Genomic DNA, 13,456 nt, shown 5'->3' on the forward strand with positions numbered 1-13,456 from the left:
GCTGTGTCCTATCTTTGGCTTCCAGAATGAAAGCTGCCCCATTCTTCCATGAACACAGTTTGTTGTTTGGGTATCCATTGTTCTTTGTTGGTTTGTGGTAGGCGAACTGCATATTGGGATTTCTAGTGAAAGACATGAAAAGGATCTGGGGAAATAGGAAAGGTAGTCTAAGGCTGGAGTGTTTGGAGAAGAGCAAATTTTAGCTTTAGATTCCATTCTGTGTGAGTTGCATGGTTAAAAAAACCTCCTAATAAACTTGAGTCACTTCTGGATGACTTGCACAAAGTTTGTGGGGAGATAATATGGCATCAGTTATTTAATGAGCATTCATTATGATTTGTTTGTGGAAAAGTTATACAATGCCATGTCAACTGTTCATTATCCCTCACTTTCCAGCACATTTTCTCATTGCTTTTCTTTTATTAAAAAATAAATAAAAGCATATATTAAAAACCACCAGCAATTTCAAGATTTTGATGTCTTTTACTGAAGCATGTTGAGTGGTCCCCGAAGCCCCTGAGGTTTGGGCAGACTTTGCCAAGACCCAGCCCATTTGTGTGCCAGGTTCTATCCTGTGGAACTCCTTGCCAATAGAAATTCAGAAGGAATTCTGCTTTCTTTCATCCACCTATTAAAAGCTGTTTTGGTCAGACAAGTATTTTGAACAACAATTTTTTTTTTACCAGCCCATTTTTACTGATATATTATTGATGCTTTTACTGCTTTTATCATAGTATTTCATTTTTATGTTGTACATTGTCTTGTTATACTTTATAGGAAAGTGGGTTTTATGAATATTTAAATGTTATTAAATTAAATACATTGGAACAAAATATAGTGCCTGTCCTTACATAATTTGAAACATCACTAGGAAACATAATTTAGATATCCAAATACTTGCACATGACCAAGATAACTATTAAGATTAAGCTAAATATTATGGCAATAAACCTTTCCAAAATGACTTCTGGTACTCAGGGCAGAATTAATTCACTTCCTTGCCTGGTAATAAATGTCATGAAAGGTCCCCAAATTGCCATGAAGTTATCCCATTTTGCAACTCCTCTGGGCTATGGAAGCTTCTCAGCCAACCCAATAAATCACTCTTTAAATCACACTTTGGGCCACCAGCCTTGCATTGTAAATGATGATGAGTTGATGTTAGTCATGGGCTATAACACTGCTATAACACATGGGCTATAACATTTGACAGGACCTAGGATAGCTCCACCTCCACCACCAATTGTTCCATTATATCTGATATTTCCTGAAAAACCCTTTCACCAAACACTCGGCCCAGTATACCTGAAGGAGTGTCTCCATCCCCATCGTTCCGCCTGGATACTGAGGTCCAGCTCTGAGGGCCTTATGGCAGTTCCCTCACTATGACAAGTGAGGTTACAGGGAACCAGGCAGAGGGCCTTCTCGGTAGATGCGCCTGCCCTGTGGAACGCCCTCTCATCAGATGTCAAGGAAATAAGCAACCATCTGACTTTTAGAAGACATCTGAAGGCAGCCCTGTTTAGGGAAGTTTTTAGTGTTTTATCATGTTTTTAATGTTCTGTTGGGAGCTGCCCAGAGTGGTTGGGGAAACCCAGTAAGATGGGTGGGGTATAAATAATAAATTATTTATTTACTACTACTACTACTACTACTACTACTACTACTACTACTACTTTGGCACAGCTCTGTCACATGTGGTAGTCCATGTGCAGGGAATCGCACTTTCTTCAAAACAATGAAGCCAAATCCTTGTTGATATACCTCAGCTCTACTAGGGTATAATCCCACTGGCATCCCACCATGTAGGACCCCCCCCCCTTTTGAAGAGGTTTTGTGGCACAAGAGACCAAATCTGTTTCAGTTGCACAAACCAAATTTGCCCCTAAATTAACCACATCTGTGAAATAGTGACTGACTGAAAGCACCCTCTGAATCCCTGATTTAAGAACACCAGTCTCTTTTCCAGTTTTAGAGACAGATTAACATCCCAGAACTCATTGTTAGCAGAGGGGAGAAATAGGCTACTTTCTCATTCAATGGTGATGTTGTGGCTGTTGTTTCCCCTCTCCCCACCCCACATCATTCCAGTCGCATAAGAATGTAGAACTGCATAGCAGAGCCAGGATCAAACAGGAAGACCATGCAAGGGTCAGAGGCCAGATAGGAACCAAGGCCTTCATCTAATTCTTCTCAGATGATCCCCTCCCACATCCTTTGTACATGGGTTTCAGGTCATTTGGCTTCAGAATATCAAGACAAAGCACTATATTAAAAAAAAATAATTTTTTTTAAGTATCACACATACTTGTCCATGCAAGTTGTGGGAATATGTTAATAAAGGTGCAAAACAGCTATCTAATTGCAGCTTTGAGACTAGAAACCTGGAACTTTGGTTAAGCAACAGCGCTTAAGAAATCAGCCTGAAGGATAAAAGTAGAGTTGAGAGAAGTATCAAGAAATACAACAAAGACTGGGAGGTGTCCAGCATCCATGGGTTTGTCTTGTTGTTTTTGTAGGCTACACACAGAGGAAAGCTTTTTCAGAGATTTGAAGATGGAGCAGTAAAGACCTTATTGCCACGGTGTAAATACGCATCCCATTATCTTCATTGTCTTCATAAACGTTGCCAATTTTGAAGTGCTTCAAAAACCTGCCCAGCCAGCTTGATGAGACAGGACAGTGGGACAAAAATAATGACACAGCTAGTAGCATTAGGTGGAATCCCTGTTGTAGCTCCCAGCACCCCCCGAAAATCAGTTCCAGAGAGTTGGGGGTCTCCCCAGAACAGGGTAGAAGGTGGGCTTTGGATGGAAAGGAGAATTGCCTCCTCTTCTGTTCCATTAGCACACATATCTGCTGTTTCAAAAGCCCTTCTGTGACCACAAAAATCCCGCTGGATTCCATGCATTATAATCTTATGGTCTAGTCTGGCATTCAGCAACCTGGTGCCCCTCCAAATGTTTTGGACAACTCCAGTCAGCCCCAGCCAGCTGAGGTATCTACTGATGGAAGAAGAAGCACATGCTAGTGGGGGCTAAGAGGAGTTTGTTCAAAATACATACCAGGCACCTGCTTGGCAAAGGCTAGAAGGCACATGACTTGGGGCTCATCAACACTTCATCTTATGCCATGCCGAGAAAGCATGAGTCAGAGCAGTTTCCTGCTTGCCATGCTCCTTTCCCAGGGAAAACCTGCTCTAGCTTTAAATCAGAACATGGAAAACCAACAGCAGGACAGCAGGACAAGAGGAAGTGTGGATAAGCCCTTAGTTGTATCTGGGTGGAGTTACAAGCTTCCTGTTGCTGATCTTGATGGAGAAAGACATTAAAGTTCTTTACTAGCTTCCTGTCCTCTAAACCTAGACATGCCTCACAGAATTCCAGGCTATGCTTTGAGAGCCGAGATTTAAAAATAGAACGTGGCAGTCTCTGCATCAGAATTAGAAAAATGTTTACTAGGAAACAGATTGCTAGGTATTAACAGAAGTAAGTAGGTAATGGGATAATTGTACAGTTGGGTGATCACCATATTTTTCGCTCCATAAGACGCACCTGACCATAAGACGCACCTAGTTTTTAGAGGAGGAAAGGAGGAAAGCCTCGTTTTTGGGAGGGGATCAGCTCACAGTTGTGCAGCTTCTTTTGCAAAGGGGGAAAGCCCCTTTTTTGAGGATCAGCTCAAAGTTGTTGACCTTACTTTGCAAAGGGAAAAAACCCTGTTTTTATGGGGTTCAACTCACAGTTCTGCAGCTTCTTTAGGAAAGGAAAGGGAGCCATTTCTACAGTTTCCAAACAGATGATCTAATCAGCCAGTTACATGTCACTGGGGAAACAGCCTCCTCAGAACATTCAACAATGGAGGCCTGGGCAAGGGGGCAGGGCCAGAATAGGAGCCAGCGATCGACCACACATTCGCTCCATAAGACGCACAGACATTTCCCCTTACTTTTTAGGAGGAAAAAAAGTGCATCTTATGGAGCAAAAAATACGGTGACTATAGAAATGCACTGAGATTTAAAAGAGCTTGAGAGCATTGAGTGCATGGTTTATCTGGTTTTCTCACATGAAAGTGAAAACAGCGCCTCTTCTGCTGTACAGTGGTACCTTGGGTTACAGACACTTCAGGTTACAGACACTTCAGGTTACAGACTCCGCTAGCCCAGAAACAGTACCTCGGGTTAAGAACTTTGGTTCAGGATGAGAACAGAAATATTGCTCTGGCGGTGCGGCAGCAGTGGGAGACCCCATTAGCTAAAGTGGTGCTTCAGGTTAAGAACAGTTTCAGGTTAAGAACAAACCTCCAGAACGAATTAAGTTCTTAACCCGAGGTACCACTGTATCTCTCAAACAGCTAAGGATTGTTTTCCTTTTATTCTAATGTGCTTGCTTCTCTATGTAATATACATTTTTCTCTTGGGGTGTATAAATCATTTGTTCGTGTGTATGCGCAACTGTAATGACTGCCCTGTTTTCTTTCTTTTTAAAATGAGTTTATTGAGTTTTCCATTAAAAAAAGACATGCATATATACTGTACCATGACAACAACAAACATGAGTAACAAAATAAACCAAGCACAGAGAAGAAAAACATCAAATGAATGAGAAAATCAAGCAGGAGGATTTAAGGTAAGATTACAATGTATAATTGTGCAGACAGATAATTAATTTCATTCTTTCTCAGAGTTTCTGATCCATCTGAGAATAGTTTCCCCAAAATAATCTATTGTAAAAGGAGGACTGGGTGTCCCTGTATTGCAATTATACTATGATGCAGCTCACCTAAAAGAATGTGTTTCCAATATTACAAGGAAACATGGCTATCTCATTTTCAATAAACAAATATCTTGCAGTAGGTGCTCATGGAACAACTGTTCTCTTCATGTAGATTTACAACATGAATTTGAGTAGCAGCAAAAATGATGTGGACATCTATCTGCTTAGGATTGCAGCCTAGGACCCTCCACAGTGGTACTCATAATTTCTGCTTTTTTCTCCGCTCCACAGCTACACGCAAGGCTTCGACAATCTTGTTTTCATTGTTCAGGATGTTGTATTCAGTCAGTTTCACCAATCTGTCAAAATTCTCCTCTGAAAAGGTCACCTCTCTTGTAGCAAATGGGGAATGAAAGCTAGAGACATCCACATTGCCTTCTTCCATATCTGTGGGGCTGCGTTCCACACCTGTAGAAAGAACACCACCAAGAATTTCACCAGGAGGTTTCCATCTCTAGGCCAAAACAGCAGAGTTCATCCATTCACGTTAATCTAAGAAGGGTAATATTATTGGCCTTGCTTAAATACTACATCCTCCTATAATGTACGAATACTCTAAGGGCATATAAAACTCAGCATGAAATCACACCAGAGTTTGCCCAAATAAATATGACAGCTCCAGCTGTCAGCTTGATGGGCCATTTGTTGAGAACCAGAGGCTGGCAATGAACTCACTCAAGTAAAATCACCTAAGTGGCCATTTTATGATCAGAGTCTTCCACCTACACAGCTCCCTGTGTCTCCTTCCCACTTTCCAGAGAGTCAACGGGATGGGAAGTAGTGTAGACTATATTATTTGAGCGGGTGGTGCTGTAATCTAAACCACTGAGCTTCTTGGGCTTGCCGATCAGAAGGTTGGCGGTTTGAATCTGCACGACAGGATGAGCTGCTGTTGCTCTGTCCCAGCTTCTGCCAACCTAGTGGTTTGAAAGCACACCAGTGCAAGTAGATAAATAGGTACTGCTGCGACAGGAAGGTAAACGGCAGTTACGTGCACTCTGGCACTCGTCACAGTGTCCCATTGTGCCAGAAACTGTTTAGTCATGCTGGCCACATGACCTGGAAAACTGCCTGTGGACAAATGTCAGCTCCCTGGGCCTGAAGTGAGATGGGCACTGCACCCCATAGTCAACTTTGACTGGACTTAACAGTCCAGGGGTCCTTTACCCTTACCTTTACCTTTACCTACAAGGCTATTGAGCCTTGAACTAGTGCCAGCACTTTACCAGCATACAATTTTGCACACCCACCATTTGTAAGATAAACTAGTAGAGCATGAGACTCTTAATCCCAGGGTCATGGGTTCAAGCCCTGTGTTGGGCAAAAAGATCCCTGCATTGCAGGGATTTGGATTAGATGGCTCTCATGGCCCTTTCCAACTCCACAATTCTATGATGTTGATGGATAGATATAGAGACAACCCTAATTACAGGAAGCTTATCAACCACAAAATGGCCACCTTGGGGGAAATGGGCGGAATATGTGCTAAAATAGAGACCTTTGTTTGACCCTTCTTTGACATTGTTGTATCATTGGTAGGTTGGCATTGTTGTATCATTGCTCAACCATTCTCCCAAGTTCTTGCTTTATAACACATGCGGACAATTCAGTGCACCATGACAAAGGCATCTGCACATTGGTCATTATAAAATTAAGACCTGGCTGTAGAGCAAAGACACTTTACCATGTGCTCAAAACTAGGCCAGATACAATCAACCTGTTAAGTTGTGGTTCAGTACACTTCTACTTATAGGATTTGGTGCTCATGGAAAGACTAACAATTTGACCAAAGGAATACTTAAGTGTCTAGTCAGCAAAGAGCATTATTGGAGTGTGACTAGTCATTGTGATGTTCGCAACTTACCAGGTTCTTTGTATTTTCTGAAAGTATCGTTTGTCAGTGGGAAAAAGAGCACAATAGGAGCTGCTGCATTATCTGTATCTTCAAACCAATAGCACTCCTTCAGGTTCTTCTTGTCTTCCTCACTGAGCTCCATGTTGGGAAATGGGATTCCAAGCTTAGCAATATAAGTGGAAAACTGGTCCAAATTCTAGGTAAGAAATCACAAAGAAATGGGCTGTGAAAATCAAATACAACACAAAACTAATGCTGCGCCAACCAAGTCTGTTTCAGCCTAGAGTGGCATCTAAGTAACTCGCTCCATCTGTATAAGGTTTCCACTTATGTAATGGAATTTTCCCTCCTCTTCTTTCCACATGTGCTCTACAACCTCTCTCCAAATCTGCTCCGGAGAGCTGGCGGAAACCTCCAAACATGTGGGGAGGTGGGATAGATTTCAGTTGAGAAAGCAGAAAACATTGTGCTGAAAGAACATTGTTGTATATCTCTCCTAAGCCTGCATGACTTTTGTAGGATTTGAAAGATGGACAGTCCACAATGTGTGCCTGTTGCATTTTAATCTTTGCATAGGAGCTTATAGAAGAAAGAACAATTAAAAGATCTCACCAAGGTCTGTGAGCCCCCAGTGTAATTTAAATGCAGTATAAGATCCACTTTTCTCTCAGGTCTCAGAAGAGGTGGGTAGCTGGTATTGATGAAAAATCCAGTATCCACCAGAGACAGAGCGTGCTCTGCTGTTTCCATTAGCTGGTTAGCGTAATCATCCACCACAGTATCTGAAAAGCAAATTTGCAGGTCAACTTTGTGCAAAAACAACAAAAGCTCCCAAGGCAAAAATAAAGGAATGTCCTCTAATTTCATCCAAACTTTGTGTATTAGTGCTTTTTAATTACAGCTGTAACCCTCGCTGCATCCCAGTGGGTTTTTTTTAGAGGGAGGGAGAGCTGTTAAATAGTATTGTGAATGTTACTTTATTGTCCTTAGTTATTTCGGAGGGGTTTTTTGGAGGAAACTTGAGGAATTTCCTTTTTAAAAATATGCAAACTTATGCTGAAATGTGGCATACTGAAAAGCCTGGAAAATGAGAAACCAAATTGGGGAGATTCTCCCATTCCCAGCAAACACTGCTATTCATCCCTGAAAATGTTGGAAGATGTTATGTGGGACACCTAGAGTGAGAAATGTATGTAACTGAAAATGTGAACATTTTTTTTCTAGGGTTAACTATGAAATATAAGGCAAAAAGTGGCAACAAACCAATCACATAACCAGTGCCAGAGGCAGATGCTGTCGAAATATCACCACAGCTGTTTTGTGCATAACTTTGCACTGGTTCTCCAACCTCTTTGAGCCTCTTTGGCCTTGTATTCTGAATCTTCCAAAATGTCTTTGGTGGAGCAAGCTGCCAGGTTCAAATGAAATGATTCTTTGGGGAGAACTGCTTGTGCCACACAATGAATTCCTAGTTTAATTAACACAAAACTAGATTACCCATTTTCCTGGGTCAAATGCTCTTGTATATTGTGTGACAACTGAGAAGCCAACAAGATATCACCACAAATGTAGGTTTATTACTGTGCCTTTCCATGCAGAAAAGTGCTCATTCTTCAAGTATTCCTCATGAAACTGGAAGCCTTTCAGGAAATTGGGATATTCTGCTATTGTTGGGCGCCCTGTTAAGACATCTCGAAGAGCATAAGATAGCTGGCCCTGGGGGGTGATTTTGCGGGTTTCCAGATCTCGTGGTCCTGAGGGCGAAAGAGAAGCATCTGCAAAAGACATAAGGGATGTTTAATGCCCCTTGATATCAATGACATTTTGCTCACAGAGCCTTGAGGAAGATCAATAATATAGTGAAAAAGCACCTCTTTTGTCTGCAGAATGTCACAGGTTCAGCCCTTTCAGTAAAAAGATATAAGGATATCTTGCCCAAGATTTCAAAAGACCACTGGCAGTCCAAACAGAAAAGAAAAACTAGGCTTGATGGACCAATGGTCAGAAGTGATAAAATACTAGGAATAAAACCTAAGATAGCTTTGGACCGCAAGCACTGCCACAAATAATATTCTGTGGTGGCAACACTTCTGGAATAGCTATCACTTTGTGGTGTGCCATGCTCCAACACTGCTTTGTTTCATTTCAGACAAGGATACACCTCTTTGTCTAGGCTCTTGAGGATCAAGAATTGCTATATTTTGCCTCACATTGATTGAACATTTTTTTGGTGATTTTTCTGTGAGTCTTACTAATGTTGCTGATGATTAATTAATTATACACTGCTAATGATGCTTTCATTGTTGAGGTATGTACCACCATCAAATGAAGGGTGGATTAAAAATACCTCCAATTAATAAATAAAGCATCTTAAATACACATATTCATGAGCTGTTGTTGTACACAGCCTGAACACGCCGGAAAGGTAAAAACCCTCCATAGACTAGGTTTTAAGTAGATTTGGTCTCTCACACTAGTTGTCAAGGGAACTGGGAGAATTTGGGCCTGGTTTTTTGTCTGGATCAATGTCTTCTCCTGTGTCTGATTACTTTCTTGGGTGGGCATTTTTTGTTTTAATGGAATCAAACAATAATGTTTCCTGTCTCCTTTTACTGGAACAAGTAATTAGTCTACGCAAATCTGTTATCAAACAGGAGTGTGTCAACAATTATTTTACAAAACAGAAAAATCTAAAAGAAGCAAGGATGTCACATTACCAATGTCTTCTACTTTGTCTTTTGTCCACCTGCTCCAAAAGTCTTCAGAGTTATGAGCCAAATTCCAGAAATACATGAAATCCATGGAAAATATGCTGCTCCACATCCCTGTGAAATGGAAGAGATTTCAAAATACTAAACAGGTGAAGCTTTGGAAGGAAACGGGTATTTTGTCTTGCACTGGCGCTCACTAATTGTATAAAGGCATCCAGAGTTGTGAAATATGGTTTCAGCCTGAAAAACTGTTTTGTAATTCTCTTTGGGAAATGGATTCCTGCAAGGGCTATGGATCTCAGCCCTGTAGTGTGGATGTAATGGGACCATTGCTAGAAAATGTTCATATGGTTATTGTTCCCCATCCTGTCCAAAACATCAACTTGTTCATGTGTATATCTGTTTTGAGAGGGGGGAGGGCATTGACCAGGGAACAATACCCAAAGCCAGGGTAGGCAATGTGATACCATCTGGGTGTTGTTGGACTACCACTCCCATGGGGGCCCAACAACATCTAGAGGGCACCTTGTTGGTTACCCATGCATCTGGGCAGCAGCAGCATATTTGCTCCATATATTCTCTCAGAAAACAAACACACATGCCCAAATGCTCACTAAGAAAGCTTAGTGGATTCTAAATTGAGCTAAGGAAATTGTGCCAGTTTCTAATTGTGCAGCAGAGAGAATTGCAACACATGATGAGCTCCACCTGCTAACATGTCTTTGTGCCCTCAATTTGTGCCCATTTAATGTATAGTTCTGACCTCCTTTGCTTCTGATCACCCTAGTCAAGATTCACATACCACTGGTTTGGAATACACTATTGATCATCACTGTCCCTTGCTTTTCTTCAAAAAACCAAGTAACACTGAAGTGGGATAGAAATAATAAACCAAACTAAACCTGAAACTAGGGAGAAATATTTGCTTTCCAGAATAACTCACAACAATCTGAACAATTATCAGTGTAAACCTTCACACTGCATTTAAATGTGTTGTGTAAAATATTACTGCACTGTGTTGCCTACATAACTCAGTACATCAACTTTCCCTGAAGTAGCTTTGCCAGTGAAGCCAAAACAAAAAACAAAACTGATTTAGACATTTGGGAACTACAATAAGAACTGATTGGGTGCTAGGTCAAGTGAATTGATCCTAGCTCTACTTTGCCTAAACTACTATTTTCTTTCTAATTGATCCTCCCCTGCCCTCAGCACCTTGCATGAAGCAGATTCGACTTTCTGGAAGCTTCTTCATCAGTCGTCCCATGAAGTACTCACTACCAAAATCTTCTGAATGGGTGTAGGCTCCATATTTGAAGTTCCCCACTTCATAAGGTGTGAACTCCAGCCACTCTGTGAAAACAACAAAATGGAGTTCGATTTCCCCTACTGATGTGGGGAAAGAGACTTGCACAGCCAAATCTTTTTACTCGCTAGCAGCAACAAGTGATGCCCAAGAATTCTCTAAAAGCAGAGTTTTATTTCTTGCCAAAGCAGGAAAGGTTACAGCAAGCAATTTGGAAAGTGTTAAGAGGATAGAACTCCAATCTCTGTTTACACACAATTATGGTTAGAGTATGGTCACTCTAACCACAAAGGCAAGTGTTTCTATACTTGAGCTGGCTAGGCATTTTTCCTGGGCTGCCACTGCCTTCCCTGAGCTTCTGAGGTTGGTAGAACAACAAAGAGGACCCCTCGTTGATTTATAATAGCAACATTACCTTTGTAATCTTGAGCACTGTACTGGTCTTTAAGATTGACAGTCAAATAAATGGGCAAGGGATTCTGACCCTCATTCACAGCCATTCGCTGACCTGAGATTGTACTATTGTCTTTCTGCAAATGAGAGAGAAGAACAACGGTGGTCAAAATTATAGTTTCATTAGTTTAAAACTGAGATGGAATCTAAGATCTGAATACGTGTCTGCATGCATGTGCACAGATTTTTATATTGTTATATTGTATTTGTTTGAAACAATTCTATACTGGCTTCCATGTCAAGTCTCAAGGCAGCGTGCAATATTAAAATGCATATCAAAACACTGAAATGCAGGGGGAAATGCAGCTGAAAACTAGGGCAACATTAAAAGCATAAATGTGTTCTACACAGGAGTGTGAAATACAGTGCCCTCTATGAAATACAGTGCCCTGTGGTCCTCAGAAAACACCTGATGAGCCCCTCACTGTGAGTTTGGGTGCTCTTGTCATCATTGGATCCTGTCCCATCAAGAACATTTCCCGTGGTGTAGTGGCTCTGCCTACACCTCTTAATACTCTCACTCCACCACTGGGGTTAATAGCCCCCAGACCTTCCCCTATTATTCTCTTTGCCTTCCTCCTCTGTTGAAAGGCTTCCCCTCTCTGTTCCTTCCCTTTCTCCTCTCTCCTACTGTCACCCTTCCTTGTGTTTCCCTCATCCAGGTCTCTGCCATTTGCCTCCCCCACTCAGTCTTTTTTTGTTCTTAAGTCTCTCCTTCTCTGTCCACTTTCTTTGTTCCCCTGAACTCCCAATCGCCCTACTCAGGACTTACTCTTGACATTCACACAGCTGCTGCTTTATTCTCCAGCTGAGCATGAACTCAAACCAATAGCTTCAAGTTACAAGAAAGGAGATCCTGACTAAACACAGTGGAACAGACTCCCTTGGGAGGTTGTGGACTCTCCACTGAATAATTTTAAGCAGAGGTGGTATGCCCATCTGTCATGGATGCCTTAGTTGTGATTCCTGCATTGCAGAGGCTTGGATTAGATAACTCTTGGGGTTCTGTCCAACTCTGCAATTCTATGATTCTACACCTTGAGGCTTCTTCAGCTCCATTGTCCTGGCTCCCAATCTCCAGCACATCAGACTCACCTTCCAGGAGGAACAGAACAGAGACCGTCACTGTCTCCCAACAGAGGGTTTGACTTGATAGAATCCTCTAAATATCAGTTTATGGATGTGCACCTACCTGATGCTTGGATGACAAGGCCTATGCTGTCACATGGGATCAGATGGATAAGATTTGGCAGAGAGGGGTGCAGAATCAACGAGGCATGTAGGCTATGATGTGGGAGGAGTTCTGTTCTAAGAACATTAGAAAAGCCCAGCTCTATAAGCCCAATTCTCCATGAATTTTTCTAAACCCCTTTTAAAGCCATCTCGGCTTGTGGCAATCACCACATATTAAATAGGGTTGCCATATCTCAAAAAGTGAAAATCCGGACATAAACGTTATTGAGCAATTTTTGCAATCCATCCAAAGAAGCTTTTTTTCCCAAGGAAATTTGTATGGGCTGCCATTTTTGGCAGACTAATCCTGGCTATGTCTGGCAAATTCCGGACATATGGCAGCCCTATCTTAAAGTAGCTGAATTTCATACCTTATTTATGCACTGTGTGAAAGCATACTTTCCTTTCAAACCACTGTCTTTCAAGCAACTGGGCCCTATGTGTATAAACCTCCATTTCCCCTTGATTAACCACCATGTTTCAAAATGGAGGGGAGGTGGGAAATACAACAATTACCTCATCATGTAACATGGATTCAATGACAAGCCCCCAGAGGTCTATGAATGAAGTGTTGTGTCCTTCTTCGCTTCTTTGTTTCAGTTCATTATAATAATACTTCAGTTTATCCATGGAAAAGGAGTTAAGCTTGGACTTAGTCACTTGCTTCCGGGCTTTGAGAATGGCTTCCTCCAGGTATTTCTGGGACCAATCAGCATCTTCATACAAATTTCCCATAGTCCTGAGTTTTGAAAGATACTATCAGACTGAAATGCAACTAATAGCATAGAAACCTCAAGTTCAGAGAGAGACAAACTCTAGCTTTTCATAAGAGCTGCAAGCCAAATAATGTTTTTTTTAAAAAAATCATTTCAAATGTGCTTTTAGTTTATTACTCTATAAATTAAATTTGCATAGATCTGCATATGAATAAAAACAATTTTTCAGAAACAATAAGTATACTTAGATGAAAAGTGGGTAATCTTTTTCAATGCTTGAAGGCCACAAACCTCCATAAGCCATCTCCCAGGGACTGGGTGCCAGCAACGGGCATGGCCAGAGGTAAAAGTGGGAGAATCAATGGTTATAGCTCTTACCTTTGTCCAGTAGGCTACACTTCAGTCAC

General features: G+C 41.4%; 1 protein-coding gene across 1 annotated transcript in view; it reads right to left on the bottom strand.

Annotated features, from left to right (window-relative positions):
• Nucleotides 1–4,670: 4,670 nt before the first annotated feature.
• The window catches only part of LOC128411390 (cytosolic phospholipase A2 epsilon-like), a 48,816-nt gene continuing 40,030 nt past the window's right edge, over nucleotides 4,671–13,456 (bottom strand). The window contains exons 14-21 of the mRNA XM_053383723.1: nucleotides 12,850–13,072; nucleotides 11,063–11,177; nucleotides 10,557–10,694; nucleotides 9,348–9,455; nucleotides 8,217–8,405; nucleotides 7,243–7,412; nucleotides 6,640–6,826; nucleotides 4,671–5,183 (exon numbers count right to left, since the gene is read on the bottom strand). Coding sequence (XP_053239698.1) covers nucleotides 4,975–5,183; nucleotides 6,640–6,826; nucleotides 7,243–7,412; nucleotides 8,217–8,405; nucleotides 9,348–9,455; nucleotides 10,557–10,694; nucleotides 11,063–11,177; nucleotides 12,850–13,072 — 1,339 coding nt within the window. The 3' untranslated portion in view covers nucleotides 4,671–4,974. The remainder of the gene's footprint in view (nucleotides 5,184–6,639; nucleotides 6,827–7,242; nucleotides 7,413–8,216; nucleotides 8,406–9,347; nucleotides 9,456–10,556; nucleotides 10,695–11,062; nucleotides 11,178–12,849; nucleotides 13,073–13,456) is intronic.

The sequence above is a fragment of the Podarcis raffonei genome, chromosome 1 (assembly GCF_027172205.1).
Source record: "Podarcis raffonei isolate rPodRaf1 chromosome 1, rPodRaf1.pri, whole genome shotgun sequence".
NCBI classification, from domain to species: domain Eukaryota; kingdom Metazoa; phylum Chordata; class Lepidosauria; order Squamata; family Lacertidae; genus Podarcis; species Podarcis raffonei.